This window comes from Mytilus californianus, unplaced genomic scaffold, assembly GCF_021869535.1.
Source record: "Mytilus californianus isolate M0D057914Y unplaced genomic scaffold, xbMytCali1.0.p SCAF_1, whole genome shotgun sequence".
In the NCBI taxonomy this organism is placed as follows: domain Eukaryota; kingdom Metazoa; phylum Mollusca; class Bivalvia; order Mytilida; family Mytilidae; genus Mytilus; species Mytilus californianus.
In genome coordinates, this window is record NW_026262581.1 from 8,594,154 (window position 1) to 8,618,015 (window position 23,862).

The 23,862-nt window shown below is 33.3% G+C and overlaps 1 protein-coding gene across 1 annotated transcript in view; it reads left to right on the forward strand.

Moving 5' to 3' along the window:
• The window catches only part of LOC127698798 (uncharacterized), a 37,395-nt gene that overhangs the window by 2,598 nt on the left and 10,935 nt on the right, over positions 1-23,862 (forward strand). Inside the window, exons 4-13 of the mRNA XM_052202481.1 lie at positions 1,439-1,514; positions 2,002-2,097; positions 8,170-8,245; positions 8,476-8,659; positions 9,878-9,944; positions 10,148-10,214; positions 13,011-13,088; positions 22,113-22,211; positions 22,562-22,664; positions 23,104-23,157. Coding sequence (XP_052058441.1) covers positions 1,439-1,514; positions 2,002-2,097; positions 8,170-8,245; positions 8,476-8,659; positions 9,878-9,944; positions 10,148-10,214; positions 13,011-13,088; positions 22,113-22,211; positions 22,562-22,664; positions 23,104-23,157 — 900 coding nt within the window. The remainder of the gene's footprint in view (positions 1-1,438; positions 1,515-2,001; positions 2,098-8,169; positions 8,246-8,475; positions 8,660-9,877; positions 9,945-10,147; positions 10,215-13,010; positions 13,089-22,112; positions 22,212-22,561; positions 22,665-23,103; positions 23,158-23,862) is intronic.

Below are 23,862 nucleotides of genomic sequence, written 5' to 3' on the forward strand. Positions count from 1 at the left end.
TGAAGACCGTACTTTGACCTATAATGGTTTACTTTTATAAATTTTGACTTGGATGGAGAGTTGTCTCATTGGCACTCATACCTCATCTTCTTATATCTATATATGGTGTATGTAAACGGCTTTCCAAACATTTAACATTGAGCATACATGATGAAATATTCTTCAGAAAACAACTCTTAATTAGAATGATAGTTGTAGTGAATTCGTCTTCATGTAATCTTTTCACTCTAAAATGCTCCAAAAGGTAAATATCGTCAAAAACGTACACCAATGTAAGCACTGTTCCTATCATATTTTGTTATTTCCCTGTATTTCCACGGAACGTTGCATCATGTACACTTTTCTCCCCAATATTTTAACCCACTTCCGCAAATTTATATTTCTTACGGACATACTAGTAGAAAATATACTATGAAGAAAATTCTTGCCATTGATACTTCCTACTTTATCACTTATTGAATGTTTTGTTCTTTTCTTCACGTTTTGTGGTTAAACTATTGTGTTCCAAGGACATGCATCGTCTTTTGTTCATGTCAGTTATCTGATTACAAACTACTTTTTGTTTTCTCTCATGACACAAGTTACACTGCCCGATTTTTTCTTTATATACTGACGAGTGTCATACGATACAGTTTTGATCCCAGTTGTGAATTTTTGACAAAAGTTTGCATACAAACTATTTTTCACCTAGTTAATTCAAATATGTAATAAAAAATATACTTTCATGTGCTACTTTTAGAGATAAATGGGGTCGAAATTTTGGACATTTATTGGAAATTTCGATTTCTTTGACATTTATATCCTTTGGAAAGACATACCTTACTTTTTTGTTTTAAAAGATAAACGCAAGCGGATTTTTGTAAAAACCTTTCGAATATCTTCTCTACATAAGTTTGCTTTGAATTTGTGTAACAATTCTTTGGAAATAATTATTTTTTATCGCATTTTCCTGATTTTATTAAAAAAAAAAACGGCGTTTCTTTCTTTATATTTATCTAATTTAAAAAAAAATCATCCATAAGACGTACGTAATCTTTAAACGTTTCTACATGGTTCGACCGTAATTCACAAAATAATAAAGTTACCTGTGAATCAACTACAATGGAAAGAAAATAAATAAACCCAGATGACAACAGCAGAATGCGAAACTATATATATATGCGATATACAGATTGCTGTTTATAAACAACAAAAGAAATAAGCAAGACAGTCAGGCAAATATAGTACTAAAAACTAAAACGAACCGTTATAAAACAGACGACACCAAATAAAACCTGACGTCATCTCAAAAAAGAGTTTTACACAGATTTTCTAGAGGTGACAAAAACACAAACTATTTATTTATGCTATTTTGATTTTAAAAATATATTATGCATATACTAAACTTTATCAAATGTAGTAAAATGAATATACAGTTTCAAAGTATTTATTATTTTAGAAATACACCTTTACATTATGCTGTTTTTGCTGGGAGGGCTGAACTCGTGGAAATACTTCTACAGAATGGTTCACAGGTATACAGTTTTCTACTCTGTTCACCACATCACTAATTACAGATAAGAAAGGTTTCCAGTTTAAACTTGTTTGTATAATTATAAAAATAAGAAGATCTGGTATAATTGCCAATGAGACAACTCTTCACAAGAGACCAAATGACACAGAAATTAACAACTATCGGTCACCGTATGGCCTTCAACAATGAGTAAAACCCATACCGCATAGTCAGCTACAAAAGGCACCGAAATGACAAATGTAAAGCAATTCAAACGAGACACTAACGGTCTGATTTATGTACAAAATAATGAACGAAAAACAAATATTATATACAGCAACAAACGACAACCACTGAATTACAGGCGCCTGACTTTGGACATGCACATACAGAATGTGGTGGGGTTAAACTAGTTTGCATTTTAAGGACCGCATTTACAAAAAATGAAAAAAAACAGTATTTTTCTCGACCCCATATTTGAAGTCATCTGCCTTAAAATTTTACACCAGGTTAATAAACAGAACAGTGATGGGAACACTCCATTACACGTGGCCTGCCAAAGTGAAAAAGAAAGACGTGTTATGATAATGCTGAAGTTGTTAAAGGTAAGCAGAATCTATCAAATAATATATTAATAAAAGTTAAGCTAGTCACTCAAGTGAGAGACAATAGTGCTATTTTAAACCTTTTTTTTAACAAATGGGTCGGTATTAAAACGAAAATCGTAGACGCCTACTTACAAGGAACCCAGTTTGCATCTTTAAGCTAGGTCATCAAACCTTGTTTTCTATTGTTATTATTGATATAATGTTTTTGCTTTTGTTGATTTCAAAATACTCAAGTCAAATATTCACTCTTAAAAGACTATTTTAAATTCATTTGTAAAATTCTAAACGTATTCACTCTTAAATAATTGACATATCATTATAAACATTTTCAAATGATTAATACAAATAAACTCTTCAAAGATACCAGGATTAAAATCTTTTACGCCAAACGCGCGTTTCGTCTTTAAAAAATTCAACATTGACGCTTGAATAAACTAGAGGCTCTCAAGAGCCTGTGTCGCTCACCTGTATTTACTCATGCTTTGGAAATCATGTAAAATAAGGTTAAAATCATAATTAATAGTATTAGATATTATTTATTATAATGATATCTAAGATAATAACAAAAAACTGCAAAATTTTTGTAAAATTACTAACTCAGGGGCAGCAACCCAACAACAGGTTGTCGGATTCGTCTGAAAATTTCAGGGCAGATAAATCTAAATCTGATGAACATTTTTGCCACCTGTCAGATTTGCTCTAAATGCTTTAGTTTCAGAGATATAAACCAAAAACTGCATTTTACCCCTATGTTCTATTTTTAACCAAGTCGGCCATGATGGTTGGAAGGCGGGGTCATCGGACAAATTTTTTAAACTAGATACCCTAATAATGATTATGGCCAAGTATGGTTAAATTTGTCTCAGTAGTTTCAGAGAAGAAGATTTTTGTAAAAGATTACAAAAATTTACAAAAAATTGTTAAAAATTGACTATTAAGGGCAATAACTCCTAAAGGGGTCGACTGACAATTTTGGTCATGACAACTTATTTGTAGATCTTACTTTGCTGAACATTATTACTGTTAACAGTTTATCTCTTATCTATAATAATATTCAAGATAATAACCAAAAACTGCAAAATTTCCTTAAAATTACCAATTCAGGGGCAGCAACCCAACAACAGGTTGTCAGATTTATCTGAAAATTTCAGGGCAGATAGATCTTGACCTGATAATCAGTTTTACCCATGTCAGATTTACTCTAAATGCTTTGGTTTCAGAGATATAAGCCAAAATCTACATTTTACCCCTATGTTCTATTTTTAGCCATGGCGGCCATCTTGGTTGGTTGGCGGGGTCATCGGACACATTTTTTAAACTAGATACCCTAATGATGATTGTGGCCAAGTTTGGTTAAATTTGGCCCAGTGGTTTCAGAGGAGAAGATTTTTGTAAAAAGCTAACGACGACGGACGACGACGACGACGACGACGCCGACGACAACGACGACGACGGACGACGGACGCCAAGTGATGAGAAAAGCTCACTTGGCCCTTCGGGCCAGGTGAGCTAAAAAAGTAGCAAAAACTATTCATTACTCCAAACCAACATTCTGTTAGTTAGGAATAGTTCGTTTAACGTTGTTTCATGAAAAGACTGACCTGTTAAGTAAGATATCTTATTGTAGGTTTTGACCCTATGTTTTTGAAAAAAAAAAATATTATAACAAGTGTTTCTTTTTTTTTACCTCAGCTTTTGATTCAAAAAATGTTGTCCTTCAACAGAAAATTGTTTTCTTACGTGTACCATATGTGCCCCTTTTCGTGTTCCATTATTTGTATGTATGGAGACATATAAAATACAAATATAAAAAGGAGCTAACCACATACGATTAATTTCAAATTTATCATGATTTATTGCTTTGGTACTACCAAACGTTCAGCTGTTTGACCATAACTTTTCCAATGTAAAACATAACACGAAAAAGCTTGTTCAGAGATGTTCCAACGAATTCTAGATGTGAAGGTATAATGGTCAAACAAGCTATCGAGGGCGACATAAAAGCTTTTTCAGTGATTGCACCAACGAATTCTAGATATGGATGTGTAATGTCAAAGTAAAGCTAGCGATGGCGACCTAAAAGCCGTTTCGGTGGTTGTACCAACGAATTCTAGATCTGGACGTGTAACGGTCAAACAAGCTAGCGATGGCGAACTAAAGCTTTTTCGGTGATTATACTAACGAATTTTAGATGTGGATGTGTAATGATCAAACAAGCTAGCGATGGCGATCCTAAAGCTTATTCGGTGATTGTACCAACGGATTCTAGATCTAGATGTGTAATGATTTGTGTTTGGTTCGTGTTTCTCTATCTCTAGTTTAGAAGTGTACTGTGGACAGTTTGACACTTCGTTTTCACTTTAGTAGTGTACTGTGGACAGTTTGACACTTCGTTTTCACTTTAGTAGTGTACTGTGGACAGTTTGACACTTCGTTTTCACTTTAATAGTGTACTGTGGACAGTTTGACACTTCGTTTTCACTTTAGTAGTGTTCTGTGGACAGTTTGACACTTCGTTTTCACTTTAGTAGTGCACTGTGGACAGTTTGGCACTTCGTTTTTACTTCTGGCCATGGTTTACTCTATCTCTAGTTTAGTAGTGTACTATGGACAGTTTGACACTTCGTTTTCACTTTAATAGTGTACTGTGGACAGTTTGACACTTCGTTTTCACTTTAGTAGTGTACTGTTGACAGTTTGACACTTCGTTTTCACTTTAGTAGTGTACTGTGGACAGTTTGACACTTCGTTTTCACTTCAGTAGTGTACTGTGGACAGTTTGACACTTCGTTTTTACTTCTGGCCATGGTTTACTCTATTTCTAGTTTAGTAATGTACTATGGACAGTTTGACACTTCGTTTTCACTTCTGGTCATGGTTTGCTCTATCTCTAGTTTAGTAGTGTACTGTGGACAGTTTGACACTTCGTTTTCACTTGAATAGTGTACTGTGGACAGTTTGACACTTCTTTTTCACTTTAGTAGTGTACTGTGGACAGTTTGACACTTCGTTTTCACTTTAGTAGTGCACTGTGGACAGTTTGACACTTCGTTTTCACTTCTGGCCATGGTTTACTCTATCTCTAGTTTAGTAGTGTACTATGGACAGTTTGACACTTTGTTTTCACTTCTGGCCATGGTTTACTCTATCTCTAGTTTAGTAGTGTACTGTGGACAGTTTGACACTTCGTTTTCACTTTAGTAGTGTACTGTGGACAGTTTGACACTTCGTTTTCACTTTAGAAGTGTACTGTGGACAGTTTGGCACTTCGTTTTCACTTCTGGCCATGGTTTTGCCAATCCGTCGTCACATTTTAATTCTTATTGATCCATGATATCTTCTCGTATTTTTGACAAATTGTTAACACCCTCACAAATATCGGACAAAAATGATATTGCGACATTCTGTGAGTTGCAATGATTATACATCAAAACAAAGATTTATTTTTTTTGTAGTTGCCTTTGAAATTTGTCTAAATATTATATAAAAAAAAAATACAAAAAAAAAACATAAAATTCTGTGAACTAAAATTTTGCATTAATCTTTAAAATAGTGTATTCTGGTTTTAAGGATTACGTTAAAATGTTTTATCATTCAGTGGATGAGGTGATGCGCAGCTGTAAAGCTGATTTTTTCTAATAGTTAAAAAAAAGTCATCTTATTAATGAGCGTATTGCTTAATTCAGTACTTTTGAGTGAAGCCCTTAATAATATCAGTACCAGGAAGAGATATTTTAGGAATAGTATTACAGGATGTTAAAAGTGTCGAATATCGCCTATACTTAATACTTACAAAAATGTTATAATTGGAATATAAAGTTTAGTTCATTGCGGTCATCTGAGTCTGAACCCCCGTTGTTAACGCCAATATTAAAAAAAGTTAAAATTTATAACTAAAAAATCATTTAGAAACAAGGAAATGAAAATGATTAAAGTTAAAAATGATAAGTTATAAATAAAACATATCCACTTGATACAGGGTTGCAGATGAACCGAGGGCTCTGAATGGTAAAGTTTCTTCCATTTTATCTAGCTTACTGTTCCATTTTATAACCTTTTTTTGTATTTCTCTTAAGATGAAATTATCAAATTTAATTAGTATGTAGTAATTTTACTATATATAAACGACGTGACAGGGCATTTTCCAAACTAGTATTCATAACGGTTTGTCATTATTTTAAGGACACAGCTTTAAATGACCAATACATGTAATATTGCTTTTTTCTGAATCCTAATTGGTTATACTTATGTTTTAGGTATTGAATAAACTATTATTTAAACCATTTTATATCATCTTAAGTGTAATGGACACCACCATGACTTGATTACAGAATATATTTGCCAGAGAATCACATGAAAATGAGTTATTTCAATTTTTCGCAGCAACAATCCCGGCCTCATATCCTCGTTAATGACCAACAGGCGCGTAGCTGCTTTTACGCAAAAAATCATTTGCTTGCACATTTTTTTCACAAAAAAAAAATATTCTGAAATTGAATTACGGATAGTCTTTAGTCTTTACAGATTATCGTGTCGGGCGGTGTTTAAAGCCCAAATCTTTGATGTCGTCTGTAGCAGTGACTAACAAGGAACTATATATCATTCAATATTCGCAATCTTCTCAATTCTAACTACATCAACTACTGAACGGTCATTTAGTGCATTAAGGCGACCGAAAACTTATCTCCGTTCAACCATGGTACAAGACAGACTATCTTCGTTGGCGCTCATACATGTTCACAAAGAAATGGATATTAATAACACCGAGAGAGTTCTGCGATCATTTGCCTTGGCAAAAAATAGATATATGGACTTTCGATACTAACTATACTTTAAGTCTTATACATGCAGTATTAACATTTTATAATACAGGCTCAATACAATCACCTTGAAAACATCTTAGATTTATATCCCTTACTTATAAGTCAAGACTTAAAAGTGGCCATTAGATTTCGTATTCCCATTGTCCGTTCGTCCAAAAGACTATTGATTCACCTGGGGTATCTGTGTCCCAAATGACCTTCTACCGTTGTCGTAGAAACCTCTCCTTTGATTTGAGAATGACCTTCGTGAGACACACTACGGGTGTCTTGCAAGAAGCAGGAACTGCTTACCCTTTTGGCCGGAGCACCGGAGGTCGCCACATTGTTTTCTGGGTCCGTGTTTTTCATCTGTATTTAGTTTTCAATGTTGAATGTTTTTGTTTCTCCTTTTGTGTCTTATCTGTTCCCAGGTTTGTCAATTGTCCATTGATTAACGCTTCGGTTGTCGACTCTTCCTGATCTTCCCGTTTTATAATTTTTTTTTTATATTTGAAAATAACCATGTTAATAATATAAGCAGCAAATTACGGAACTCACTAGACTTTTACTATCGTTTCATGAAAATATGGTATAGTAAGAAACAGATAGGGTATTTTTCATGTTCAAAGCAGTCACTGTAATTACTCATATGCCCGGAGCTTCATGGGGATTCGCTTCCCTAGACCACCGTCTACGGTGCTGCCCTGAATCCCCGACTAGGGTGCTATCCTGGACCAGCTGGGGACTTTGGGCGGTCCATAGCCTCCTCCCTTGCCGAATCACTTTAAAGTCCACAAGTATTCACAAAATAGGAGTTTGGGCGTGAATGTGATGTGAATTTCATAAGCATGGCATACCGGGAAAATGCCCGAAAAAAGTTATCATTTTCTGCATAAAATGGTCCAAAAAAATTTTTCGCCTCGCTTCGCTCGGCGGAAATTATGATTGCACTTTATTTAAGTCCAGCTACGCCCCTGACCAAATGAGATTTATCATCGATTTTTAACTTGTAACGAACAACACGAAATATGTCACTTGTTTTAGCAGGAACTGCCTACCTGTCAGAAAACATAACTTCACACCGGATTTTGATAGGTGCTGTGTTTTATAAATTTTAGTTATTTTACGGCCATAATGTTGTTTATACTTCCTCGACTTCTTTTTAATAGCTACTAATGATCGTATTGCGTTGTATGCAGTGTTTCTAAATTCCAATAGAATATTATTGTATTATCTAAATTAACTTTATTTTGGATTTTTTATTTAGTATTCAGCAAACGTATTTTTGAAAAATAAGAATAACAGTACAGCATTAGACGTAGCTGCTATGTACGGTAAGAAAGGTAGGTAATAAACAAATAAATTAAACATTGCCTTTTACAAACAAATGTCAAGCATTTAAAAAAAAATGTGTAAAGTATTGGAAATTATGATTTAAAAATATTACTGTTTCCATCTTTGTTCCTTATTTTTTGTTTTAGAATCGCCCCTTCCCCACAAAAAGAATAAAATAAACCCCAAAACAAGCACAAACAAACGAAACAGTCGAGTTAGTTCATTTGTTTGATTACAGACGCGGTTTCTGTGTTATTAGACCACGATTCATCACTCAGTTCTAACACATCAGCCATTATTGAAGCCGCTCTAAGAGGATACACAGAGGTGGTGCATTTATTATTAGACTACGGAGTAAATGCAAACTGTATAAATGACATAAAAGAAACTGGACCTCTACACGAAGCAACTAGGTTTTTGAGGTAAGAAAGAATCCTTCAGTTTTAATGATGACTGTCATAACCTATTGGTTTTACCAAGTAAACGATATTTTTTCTGGTTTGGTATTCTTTATAATTTCCTCTGCCCAATATCTTGTCTTCCTACAATTTTTTATGACGTTGCTGTTTGAAATCCCCCCTAAAGTGTAGCCTTCGGTACTAGAGTGTTGGACGGCATGATTTCATATTAGCAGTTTTACTTTGAGCATGTTTTCGGGAATTGCAAGAATTCATTAATACGGTACTATATATTACTGTTTTGCTTATTCCTGTGTTTTTGTTGTCTACCATACCGGAGGATAAAGTTGTGGGCTATCGTATGAACTGTAATAGGTTAATTTTATATTAGCTGGGGCAGAAGTTTCATCCAAGAAATGCAAACGAAAAATAAGAAAACCCGAAGTCTTAGACCTATTTTTGGGTCGAACGAAACAAAGGCTGTCAGTATGAAACAGACCATCTAGTCTGTGCAGTGACCGTTTCATTTGAAATCTACGAGATGAACAGCTTTCAATTAAATGCTGATTATTTATAGATGGAAGGAATCGTCAATATATCTGAAAGTGATATGAAATAAAGGATTTTACCAGATGGTTTTTCAAGTAAAAACAAAATAACTTTTACCGAAATACCAACCATCTAGAATAAAGAATTCATCAACGAATGTTGTTGATCAACTGTTTCATCGTTATGACAATGTCTACTTTTTAATTTTGTTTTGTAGAATTGTTTACAAAGTAGGATACCATGGCCGAGACACTATTATCTGCATTTTGAGATTGTTTTTATAAAGAAATGGTTTACTTTTATATATTGTAACTTGGATGGAGAGTTGTCTCATTGGCACTCATACCACATCTTCCTATATCTATACACCATATAAGGAGAAGGTGTCGTCGATCTTAAAAATATGGTGAAGAGTGCAGTGCAGTCGGAAGCTTTGAAGTTATAACGTTGTAGTGATCGTGATTGATGTTATTGGAGTAATTGTTGTTGTTATTTGTTTTTAAATCCATATTTGAATGGCATATTATTTTTTTTTCTTTTATTCTATATTAAAAGAACAAATTTGTCAATTCAACCTCGTGATGGGTTCTTTACCCAAGTAGACCTATGGTATAAACAGAAAGAATATTAATACCACTTAGTATTTATGTAGATATGTAAATATTGCTATTTAGATTACTATTGAAATTGCAGATATGAAGCAGCAGAAAATCTGATAGAATATGGTGCTAGTCCTTTATTGCAAAACCCAAAATCGGAAGTAAGTGTCATAAACTCATTTTTATCATGTAATAACGGTCATGGTTTATCTCCTGAAATAAAGTGATAAAACATGTAACATATCAGATTATAATTTACAATTTACCTTCAATGGCATTTATAAAGTGAAAGATAATGAATAAGTTAGATATAAAGCCTATACGACTTTAATATACTGTGAAATTCTCACAATGTTCTTTTCAGACCCCATTGAAAATTGCAGAAGCCTTGCCACCGAATTTAAATACCAAATTTCTAGAATTGTTCAAAGGTAAGATTTTATCTACACACACTTACAATGTTATATCACCTTTCACCATGATATCTATGTGGTTAATTGCGTGTGTGTACGTGTGTGAGTTGTGTTACAAATACATTTATCATTTGAAACTTCAGAGCCTAGTTCTGTTTTGAGAGAATAATTATCACCAACGAGGTTTTTTTACGTTTAGTTTTGAGTTGAAAGGTCAATGACAAACAATTTTGTCACCGTTCTCATAATAACGTTGTTATGAAATACACCTTTTGTTCTCTTTGGCCGTCGTAATTGCTTATTTTTGTTTCAATATTGATATTTTATGTTTTGCCTTGACATCATGCCACTTTTCTTTCATATTAAACTCATCATAGATACCAGGATTCAAATTGTGTACACCAAACGCGCGTTTTGTCTACAAAAGACTCGTCAGTAATGATTTCCTTGATAGAGGGTTGCTGCTCACAAGTAAGCTATTAAACCAAGAGTTTCAAGTGGTGAAGTTGAAATGATCCTTTCGAAAATTTTAAGGACGCCATCACGAATTGGTTGACCGTTACGGAATATCTTCAGATGACGACAGATGTGTTCCAATCAATCAAACCACAATCCCGCCCTCCTTTTCCCCGAATGTTACCTACCGAATAAGACTTGACACCGGGTTTGTACTTACATGAGCAACACGACGGTTGCCACATGTGGATCCTGATGTGCTTACCCTTCCAGAGCACCTGAAATAATCCCCGGTTTTGGTGAGGTTCGTGTTGCTTTGTCTTTTGTTTTCTATGTTGTGTTTTGCATACTGTTCTTTATCTTTTGGTCTTTTTCTTTTTTTGTCATGGCGATGTCGCTTTATTTTCGACTTATGAGTTTGATTATCCCTTGGGTATCTTTCGCTTCTCTTTTTACGCCCGAATAAGAAAAAAAATTAAAAAGGCCAAATAAATTACGAAGTTGAAGAGCATTGAGGGCCCAAAATTCAGAAAGATGTTGCCAAAGTAGATCATAGTAACGGATGAATTCTACAAAATGAAAACAACACGTTAAATAATTTCATGCGTCCGAAGCGCTTTTCTAGATTTACCTTCATCAGGAACGCTCAAAGCCGAATATTTGAAGGCCGAGGATGTATAAGTACCGAAACAGTTAAAGAGCTTTATGACAAAAAATACCCCAAAAAATAGCCAAATCCATCTAAGGTCAACTTTGCCTGAGGGAGTTGAAACCTTAGTTTCTTTATAATTTAAAAATCTATAAACGGACAATTTTAGAAAGGCTTGTTATAAATCATGTCAGTACCGAAGTACTGACTACTGCGCTGATGATACCCTCGGGGACTGATAGTCTACCGGCAGAGGTATCGACCCAGTGCTGTATAAAATGAAAACAACACGTTAAATAATTTCATGCGTCCGAAGCGCTTTTCTGGATTTACCTTCATCAGGAGCGCTCAAAGCCGAATATTTGAAAGACGAGGATGTATAAGTACCGAAACAGTTGAAGAGCTTTATGACAAAAAATAGCCAAATCCATCTAAGGCCAACATTGCCTGAACAATGACCCTGACTATGGTATGTATTTGATACCGTTCTCTATACAAATTACTTTATAGATATAATTTGTCATATACTTATCACTTATAAGTTTTTATAAAAAAAAAATTAAATCAGTGTGTAAACTGGAGAAGCGGGAACAATAGAACAGTTAGTCTTTTCATGATAAAGCTGAAATAATAAGTTTACGTCGGTAAACATACTGATTAAAAGTTGATAAAAACATCGTTGACTTAAAAAATATGTGTTAAACTATGTTATTAAAAATATACATACAAATGCATATTGTCTTGTTTTGATTTATCGTTATACTTGCATTATAACCTTATTACACTGATTGAAAGCAAAATGTTCATCATGGCTGCATTAAGATATACAAATTTAGAAAAATCGTGTGCTTACAAAATCTAAAGCCTTTTCAATGCACTAATTTTCAGTGTGCTCTGCATAGTCCGTAGCGTGAGGCAATTTCCCGAAATCTACATATTTTCTACAACTAAGTTTTCAAACACACCGCTGTGTTCATTGTCACGGAAAATTTCATTTTAATTGTTTTTTTTTTGTAAATGTAACGTTTAAAGTGTTACGGCTGTCAAAAAAAGAGTGAAAGGGAAATATGTTTGCAAAAATTATTAAAACCGTAAACAGATTTTACTCTTTTATTCAATTTTAGGAATATGGAATTTTCTCGATGTTAACGCATTAAATAAGGTCCGTTTGAATTTGCCTTTGTGTTTTAAATTCAAAATCGTTAATCTTAAATTAATGCGACAGTAGGATACCGATGTTCATATCTAGCAAATCGCCAAAGAAGAGACAACCCAAAACAACAAATCTAAGGGAATCGTTTGAACTCCATAAAGGAGCGAAACCGTGTGCGTCGAAAGGATAAGCGTCAGATGTATTAAACGTATACAGCTAGCAGAAAAAATAAATTGTAATACGTGTGTAATCTATTTCGAAAGAAATGTTTCAAACCAATTTTATACAAAATTCCTATGGCTACTCGTCGCTTGCTAAATAAAGATTGAAAAGATAATAATTTACGGTATTTCTGTTTTTATATTAATACTTTTCATGATAATTATTTACCAGAGCATTTTCTTCTGAACTTATAATCATTAGCGTCCTCTAGAAGAACGTGGCAAACATTGAAGAGCTCCATTTCTCAGGGTTTGCAGGGGCGATAATTTTTTGCTTATATAAATTCCTCTCCAAAAGAATATTTCATTTTAGGTGATTATCTTCTGTATTGTAGATCGTTCTAAAAGAGAATCTCATACACCTCGATTTCGAAATGGAGGCATATTATATTCACCAACAAAGCACATAACTGGTAATTAGAAATTTTATTTCCGACTGTAGTAAAAACAACATTCCTTCAAATACACATTCAGGATCGTTTTAACATTTACACCGACCAGACTCTTTGCGAGTCACTGTGACCAAAAAGATGTATATGGGCGTTTTTCAATAAAAACGTGATTTCTTGTCCCAGCCACTTTTAAAAAAATGTGTTTGATCTTTACAAGTAATTTTTTGTGCAGTTAATACATTGAATTAGATTTTACATTTGTAAGCAAAGAAACATACTATTTTTAGAGGGATTAATAAGATATTGATTCCTGAATGATTCAAAATAACCAAAATGACATGTCCCTAGACCTCCTGTTCAACATTCATACTCTAAAATATGGAAAGCCTCAGCTGTCATATATTAGAGATTTACAAAACGTTATGCTGAAGCTTAAAATGTAAATTTAAGACAGCGTGATGTTGAATCGAGTCATCAAAATGCTAACTCTAAATTACAATATGCTAAGTTGAATCTGCGCAATGTTGACTTGCAATGACAAGTGCTTTAGTCGTGATAGTATAATGATAAGTCACGATGTTGTGATGATATGCCAAACACACGTAACGTTGGGTTTAAAGTACTTGATGTGAAGTTGACGTTGCATGATGTTAGCTTGCAGATGGATACTGCTCAGTCATCTACATCGACAGCTATGATAACAAATTAAATGAATAGCTAAAATGTATGGTGCTGACTTGTTATTAATTAATGTTGAGCTGAGATAGTACGATGTTATATCATTGTGATATTACGATTGGTCTATCATGCAATCTGTTGATTTAAAACACCATGATACACAGTTGAAAGTACATGATGTAGAGTTAAGATAACACGATGCTACACCACTATATTGAAACGAAAGGCTTACCATACAATTTGTTGACTTAAAACAACACGATGCAACGTGTTAAGCTAAGATGCTCACTTGAAACTACAGGACGTACAGTTGAAATTTTGTAATGTTAAGCTACGATAGCACGATGTTATATCATTATAATGTCACAGTAGGCTTATTATACAATTTGCTCGTTTAAAACTACACACCGTACAGTTGAAAGTACGTGATATTAAGCTAAGATGGCACGTTGTTATATCATTAGAATGTCACGATAGGCTTACCACACGATATGCTCGTTTAAAACTACACGACGTACAGTTGAAAGTACGTGATGTTGAGCTATGATAGCAATATCTTATATCATAATAATATCACGATAGGCTTGCCATACAATATGCTCATTTAAAATTACACCACGTACAGCTGAAAGAACGTGATGTTAAGCTAAGATAGCACGTTGTTATATCATTAGAATGTTACGATAGGCTTACAACACGATATGCTCATTTAAAACTACATAATTTTCAGTTGAAACTAGATGATGTTAAGCTAAGATATCATGTTGTTATATCATTTGAATGTCACGATAGGCTTACCATACAATATGCTCATTTAAAACTACACAACGTACAGTTGAAAGTATGTCCCTTACCGAAAAATAAGCCCTGCGGCAAATGTTTGCCGCAAGTTTGCAGCAAACATTGCCGCAAGCTTGCGGCAAACATTTGCTGCAAACTTGCCGCAACCATTTTACCATGCAAATGAAGGTTGCGGCAAGTTTGCTGCAAACAAAATTATGCAAATTAGATTTGCGGCAAGCTTGCGGCAATTGTTTGCTGCAAGCTTGCGGCAAATGTTTGTTGCAAACTTGCGGCAAACTTGCAGGAACTACACATATATTAATGTCATGTGTGTAGGCACATTCAATTTAGCTCTTTCAAATTACACAGAAACATTTTTAAAAGAATTCCTGCCTGTATACAAACAGTCATTGAAAGAATTCTTGCAAACAAAGGGGACAGGGGTCATTCTCAAATGACATCATATACCTGTAATTAAGAAATGAAAAAAGAATAAATCTTAAGTGTGTATCGGGTATAAAGCTAGGTAATAATTGCATTACAAAATTGAACTTAATTTTAATAAACATGGTACAGTACATCAATTACAAAATTCAAACTTATAATACATGTAGCTAAAGATTTTCAAACACACACATATATATAGTTGCTTACTTAATTATGTATGATGTGACATTAATTATTTTATCAAAACATGCTGTTCTATGAATTATTTGTACTTACAAAATTACATATTGATATAAATCCTTTATCATTGAACCAAAATGCCTCCTTGATCTCTTATATGTGAAATGCATTTTCCAAACACAATCAACATGACCTAGTCACAATTTCAAATTGTTAGCTTCCAGGAAGTGCCAACTAGGCATGCCCAGTCAATAATGTGTAGTTCTTGCAATGTTCTGGCAAACATATAGAATGGTCAAAGTTTTCTGCAATTTTGTGGCAAACATATAAAATGGTCAAAGTTTTCTGCAATCTTGCGGCAAACATTCTTAATTATCCTAACTTTCTGGCAATCTTACGGCAAACATTGATGTTTCTGCAAACTTGCCGCAAGCTTGCAGCAAAAAGCTGCAATGTTTGCCGGAAGTTTGCAGCTAGCGGCAAACATCTGCAAACACAATTTTCTGTGTTCCTGCAAACTTTTTGTTTGCCGCAAGCTTGCGGCAAGTCTGCTGCAAGTTTGCGGCAAACAATTCAGTTTCATAAGGGGTGATGTTGAGCTATGATAGCACGATGTTATATCAAATTAATATCACGATAGGCTTGCCATACAATATGCTCAGTCAAAACTACACAACGTACAGATGAAAGTACGTGTTGTTGAGCTCAGATAGCACGATGTTATATCACTATGACGTCACGAGAGGCTTATCATACAATGTGTTGACTTGAAACTACACGATGTAAATTTGAAGAAGTTTGGTCTTGACTTGAAACAGTAAAATGTTAAGTTAAAAAAACAGAACGTAAAGTCAAAATAAAACAATGATAGGATGACGTGTACTTGTGCAAAATTGAAGATTTTTGGTGTTGACTTCGAATATAGTACAGATATTAAATCGTTTTATGTTAAATTGAAAGACAATAACGATGCGTAAAACATTACAGAATTATGTGAATTGAAACTGCAATTCTATGGAAAAGAATGAGGGACAAATCCCCAGGATTTTTTCTTCTTCAATTGCAAGTTCGGAAGCAAAATGATATACAAAGAAAGTTTTCCATAAATTCATAAAGAAAAAGAATTACCCTTCGCTATATATTTGTACTTGAATACAGATTTGCCTATATTTTACATGTTTTGTTTGGATTTTTTTTTATGATTAAAAACTAGACTTTTTTTTTATGAACAATATTTAAGAAAATATTTATCTATGTTGTGTGTTAATATATACAACATAATATTGCGCTTATAAGACTCCGGTTATGACTGTGAGGGTCAAATTTTACTCATATAAAATCACATCTATGTAAGAGTTAGCGGAGAATTTGTATTTACCACTCCCGTTTTCCACGAAATAAAACATAAGCATCTGGAGTCTTAATCTTAAAAAACAAAGATCAACTGATATGACAAATAATACGGTAAAGCGTTGGACTGAGAGGGTCAGAGCTATATGAGAATGTGACCCCCACCCCCGGCCTTGTTAGAGGTATCTGAAAATTTGAATTTTCTTTTCCACGAAATAAAACAAAAAGAATTGATAGGTGGAAGAATCCTACTGCTAGGGAGGGGGGGGGGGGGGCAACCCAAATATAAAGTATGGTAGATTCTGTTGTAAACTTTTCGCTTATACATGAAGTCTATATGAAACCTAATGAAATTTGACCTAGAGCCTCCAGTCTAAATCGTCAAATTTCAAAAAAAAGAAATACATCATTTACAGCAGTGCCAACCATTTTTTCCAGCACCAAGTAAGATAGTGCCCAGGTTTATGTATATATCCACTCGGAGAATATTTTATTTTTTAAATTGGTAAAGTCATTGATGGACAATGACCCCTATAACTTATAATAAGAAGCCAATTAATGAATTCCGTCACTTATTTTCTTGTCCATAGTGATTTTCTTGGTTCTTTGCAGCTTCTCTCTATTTATATGTGTTTTCAAAGAAAAATAAAAAAAATCAAAAATCTTTAAAAATTGTTAAAAGTCCATGAATTATTTTGGTATTGCTTTGATTAATTTGTAGATATGTTTTTTTTATGTCAACAGTTTCTCTCTCTCTCTCTCTCTCTCTCTCTCTCTCTCTCTCTCTCTCTCTCTCTCTCTCTCATAGTTTTCATGAGTGTGGTCTAAATTAAAATCGATAGATTTTTTTTTAATTATTTGCAAAAATGTAGTTTATTCTTTTTTGAAAAACATAATAAAAAGTTTGGGCAACAGAGCATTTTGCAAGCTACAGGTTATGCAGTATTGTCAGATTTTGTATAAACTATACATGGAAAACTCAATGTTAGAAAATAAAAAAAAAAATTGGGATCACGAGACTCGTTTTCTGTCTACAAAACGAAATAGATAAAGTCCCTACACATTCCATCATTAGAGACGAAATATGCCAAAAGGATTTCAAACTCATAAGTCGAAAACACTGGGCTAGGACGAAAAATTTTGTCCTGCCTTTTTTTTTAGTTGTAATCTCTGTCCTGCCTTTTTATTTTTCACTCTATTGGTCCTGCATTTTTTTTTATTAGTTTATTCTGACTTTTTTTTTACATAAATTGTCATCCTGCCTTTTTTTTTGCCAAGTTGCTCATCCTGCCTTTTTTTTTAACTCAAAACTCCTGTCCTGCCTTTTTCTCAAATTTCATTCTAGCCCCCCAATAAAAATCAAATGGTAGCTCCCTAAGATGGCGGAAGACACCCGATCTACCTTAAGGACAATATATCTAATGAGGAAGAAAATTACAATTTCGGTCAAGTCGAGTTACTTGTAGATCTCCTTTTGTTGAAAAGGGTCATTTATCTATCTATCATACTGTTCAGGGGGAGGGGAGAATCGAGAAAAAAAAATACACAAAAATGGATAAAAGAAGGCGAAAGATACAAAAGGGATAGTAAAAATCTTAACCAAACTGACAATGGCATGACAAAAACTCATCAGCCGAAATAAACGAGAGAAAAAAGATCAAAAGCCAAACAAAACTGAGCAGCACGAAACTCTCAAAAAAAGGGGTGATCTCAGGTGCTCCAGAAGGGTAAGCAGATCCTGTTTCATATGTGGCACCCGTCACTTGGCGATTTTGCAAATAAAGAAGGAATGTGTTATAATTTTCGAGGAACTCCCCCCCCCAAAAAAAAAACATGAACTACAGGGTGTCAAATCGATGAACATGCTTAAAATAGGCTCCTTTTCATAAACAAGAATTGATGAAAATGTATTTGTATTTAGTGTACAGTGGCAAATATTACATGCATATAAGGACGAGAATATGTAAGTGTGATATGAATATGAATAAATCTTTGCTCTGTACAAGATATATTTTGCTTGCTTAGCCGAATTTCAAACAAACTAGTTGACAAACCGTCTCTGACAATCTATGGAAATCCAAATAGCATCGGTTTTGATTAAGTCCAGATTTTTTGGTTTTATTTCGGGGAAAAGGGGTGCGTTTTACGTACAGTGGCAAATATTACATGCATATCAGGACGAGAACATGTAAGTGTGATATGAATATGAATAAACCCTGCTTTGTTACAAGACATACTTTACTTGCCTAGCCGAATTATCAACGAACTAGTCGACAAACTGTCTCTGACATTCTATGGAAATCGTAATCGCATCGCTTTTGATTAAGTCCAGATTCTTTTGTTTTATTTCGTGGAAAAGAAAATACAAATTTTCAGATACCTCTAACAAAACCGGGGGGAAGGGGTCACATTCTGATATATCTCTCACCATCTCAGTCCAACGCTAATGGTATTATTTGTCATATCAGTTAATCTTTGTTTTTTAAGATTAAGACTCCAGATTCTTATGTTTTATTTCGTGGAAAACGGGAGTGGTAAATACAAATTCTCCGCTAACTCTTACATAGATGTGATTTTATATGAGTAAAATTTAACCCTCACAGTCATAACCGAAGTCTTATAAGCGCAATATTATGTTGTATATATTAAAACACCACATAGATAAATATTTTCTTAAATATTGTTCATAAAAAAAAGTCTAGTTTTTAATCATAAAAAAAACCCAAACAAAACATGTAAAATATAGGCAAAACTGTATTCAAGTGTAATATATAGCGAAGGGTAATTCTTTTGCTTTATGAATTTATGGAAAACTTTCTTTGTATATCATTTTGACTCCGGAGTTAAATTTCATTAATATTCATCAACTTGCAAATAAAGAGGAAAAAATCCTGGGGATTTGTCCCTCATTCTTTTCCATAGAATTGCAGTACTTCTACGCATCGTTATTGTCTTTCAATTTAACATAAAACGATTTAATATTTGTACTATATTCGAAGTCAACACCAAAAATCTTCAATTCTGCACAAGTACATGTCATCCTATCATTGTTTTATTTTGACTTTACGTTCTGTTTTTTTAACTTAACATTTTACTGTTTCAAGTTAAGACCAAACTTCTTCAAATTTACATCGTGTAGTTTCAAGTCAACACATTGTATGATAAGCCTCTCGTGACGTCATAGTGATATAACATCGTGCTATCTGAGCTCAACAACACGTACTTTCAACTGTACGTCGTGTAGTTTTGACTGAGCATATTGTATGGCAAGCCTATCGTGACATTCTAATGATATAACAACGTGCTATCTTAGCTTAACATCACGTACTTTCAGCTGTACGTGGTGTAATTTTAAATGAGAAAATTGTGTAATAATCCTATCGTGACATTATAATGATATAACATCGTGCTGTCTTAGCTGAACAACACGTACTTTCAACTGTACGTCGTATAGTTTTAAATGAGCATATTGTATGGCAAGCCTATCGTGATATCATTATGATATAAGATATTGTTATCATAGCTCAACATCACGAACTTTCAACTGTACGTCGTGTAGTTTTAAACGAGCATATCGTTTGGTAAGCCTATCGTGACATTCTAATGATATAACAACGTGCCATCTTAACTTAACATCACGTACTTTCAACTGTACGTTGTGTAGTTTTAAATGAGCAAATTGTATAATAAGCCTATTGTGACATTATAATGATATAACATCGTGCTATCGTAGCTTAACATTACAAAATTTCAACTGTACGTCCTGTAGTTTCAAGTGAGCATCTAAGCTTAACACGTTGCATCGTGTTGGTTTAAGTCAACAAATTGTATGGTAAGCCTTTCGTTTCAATATAGTGGTGTAGCATCGTGTTATCTTAACTTAACATCATGTACTTTCAACTGTGCATCATGGTGTTTTAAATCAACAGATTGCATGATAGACCAATCGTAATATCACAATGATATAACATCGTACTATCTCAGCTCAACATTAATTAATATCAAGTCAGCACCATACATTTTAGCTATTCATTTTATTTGTTATCATAGCTGTCGATGTAGATGACTGAGCAGTATCCATCTGCAAGCTAACATCATGCAACGTCAACTTCACATCAAGTACTTTAAACCCAACGTTACGTGTGTTTGGCATATCATCACAACATCGTGACTTATCATTATACTATCACGACTAAAGCACTTGTCATTGCAAGTCAACATTGCGCAGATTCAACTTAGCATATTGCAATTTAGAGTTAGCATTTTGATGACTCAATTCAACATCACGCTGTCTTAACTTTACATTTTAAAATTCAGCATAACGTTTTGTAAATCTCTAATATATGACAGCTGAGGCTTTCCATACTAAAATATTGTAAAAAAAGGTAGAAATAAATGTTATTTTTACTTAATATAAGTTCTTTAATTATTCAAAAGTATGTTTAGAGCCAATATATTTTATTAAACAGTTTTTGACAAAGGATTTTTAATTTTAGAAGGTGTTTCCCTTGACATTCCTGACAAAATGTCCACTACGAAACAAAGTCATTAAATTTTGCTAATAAACAGTTTTATAAAATCAATGTTTGCAAGAGATATAAACATTAGGGTCTTACAAAAGAAGTGATGCTTTTATAACGGCAGTTAAATTGTTGGCCAAAAAAATTGAGCACATCAAATGGACCAGAGTGATGCCGTATTTTTGTTAATGTCCACTACGAAACGGGTCAAATCTCCTTCAGTATCTGGTTTTAAAATTATGAAAAAAATATCAATGTACAGCTTAGTACGTGCTTTGATGAATAGAATCATTCTTGTTACTATTGCAGTATAGGGATTGTAGGGAAAAAATAAAACATGTGAATATGTCCACTACGAAACGGTCACCTACGAAACAAGTATGGGAGAAAAAAGTTTCTTAGTGGACACTACCACTACCATGCAGTCGTTTTTTACTCTTTTTTCAATTATATTCGTGCAAAACAATTAACAAGGGTTAGTTTCATGTAATTTTCAGTATGTTTTTATCAACATAGAAAAGGGTTGATGTCAACTGCGAAACTTTTTGTCCACTACGAAACGGTTTTGTCAACGACGAAACTCATCAAAATGTCCACTACGTAACATGAGTTGTACCTTCATATGTGAAGTACTGTCTAATCTTTATCGATAAAAAATGGTTCTTCAATTCAGAAAAAAATGAGATCTTTCTAGTATATAAAGTAAAACAAACTGGAATGTCTATAGGAGACATTAAAATGCAATAAGATGTGCGTTTAAAAGCAGTTTCGTAGTGGACAAATGTCCCTTACGAAACAGTACATAAATTATGAAAACAATATCATTTTAAAGAGTATTTAAGAAAGCACTTTATATTTACAAACAGGTCTATAATAGAGGTATTCAAAATAACTCTTGAAATAAAATTTTAGACAAGTTGATTTTCCATTTTATTTAGGTCTGAAATTCACACTTTTATTGAAAAACGCCCATATACTTATATTTCTTTAAGAAATGCATTTTGTTCTTTAAAAGCTAAATTTAAACTACGCAAACAAAGTAAACAATTATAAAAGTAAAATTTAAATCATTTTCATTTTGTTTTAGATTATCCATTACTTCCTTCTAGAACTGAATGGACACAAAACTCAACATCATTTTGTAACAGTTGTACAGCTGAACATCCAAACACAAATATATTTGACGGTACTTTGCTTAATGAATATAAGTCAGCTTTGTTCAGTTTTATGTTTTTCAGAAATGACAGAAAGTGTAACTTTTGTTTATTCCAACGTGTTTTTCATAGTGTAATATTGTAAGGAAAGTTTTTTCAATTGCCTTACCTAAATAAAAAATAATGGCGTACAGGGCAGTAAGTAGATAAGTAAGGTTCAAATAAATAGAACGGATTCGTTAATTTCTAAAGGAAGAATTAATTTCTTGGTTAATTAAATTGAAGTACAATGAATTGTGAGGTACAAATTATGCTGATTTTTTTTAATTACCGACCAGGTTAAGATGCACACAGTATTAAAGCGTTTCAATTTTTTTATCAGGCAATCTACAGACATTTTGGGTGATAGAGTCATCAGAATATGTGTGGACAGTACTTGACTTACAGACAGAACATACCCTGACGGGTATAACGATATATGGATGGTTAGTAAACGGTTCTTTTGAAAATTGTTGTAATAAACCCTTTTCAGTTTAACTAAAACAATGAACTATGATATAAAGGGTAAAAAGGTAGAATCGAGTCTGAATTGTATTTTGAAATTTGATATACAATGAGATTAATGTGCTACATTTGACATTACGTCTTTTGAGAACTGTTCTTTACAAATCTTTTTATTGAAGTATGATTATTAACAAAATTTCATATATTTTAACCTTGCAGTGTCGAAAATAAAACATGATTTGTGATTACCTGAAACTAACAGCTGGCATAGAAACTTTATTGAGATAAAGAAAACAAAAATTCTTCTAACCAGCAAGTAAATAAACAAATGTTAGAATTATATTTCTTTTTGTGCATTCACAAAATAACCCAATAATATTTTGAAAATGACTTCATACTTTTTGTGATCTTGTTTTTTAGGGACAGTAAACAAATGGTCAAAAGATTTGAACTTCAAAAAGGACCAACTGTTCAGTAAGTTTTTGATACCATAATATTCACCTTCCTCAGGAAAATTCCCAAAAGATGTCTCTATGTCAAGAAAATTCAGTCAACCGAATTTAGATTGAAGGTTTTTAAAATGGTGTATTATTCATCAGTCGTAATCAAATTATGAAACTATCGTTACTATTAATATTTTTCTACCTAAGTAATCATTACCAGTCGAATGAATTAATTGAATGCTGTTAATATTTATTTTATTCGATTTTATTAGGTAGAACAGAACAATCTATCACCACAATTTTGGACTATATAGTCATTTCCCTCCAAAATCGCAGGCCCTCGATCGATCTTTCTTCTTCTCTTTTTCAGACGTTTTGAATTTTTGGCTTTTGTTACTTTTGTTTTAATGCACACATAATGAAGGTATGATACACATTTTTACAGAATCGTTGATGATTATATAAAGCGGATTTCTGTCTTTCAGGGAATAGTGCATATAAATGACAGAACAAGTATTTAAACTTTGAAAGATGAAAGGACCATACATTTTTTTATAATACATATGATAGGAAAATTCAGATAATCTGAAAAATATGAATGACTTTTTACGTTATATAACATTATCCATAAGCAGCATAAGACATCCAAGTGGTGGAATAGATTCTATGAGGACAACTAAGAATAACGCAGAGACAACAGTATTGTTTACCACAACGCATATCTGCGAAAAGATCT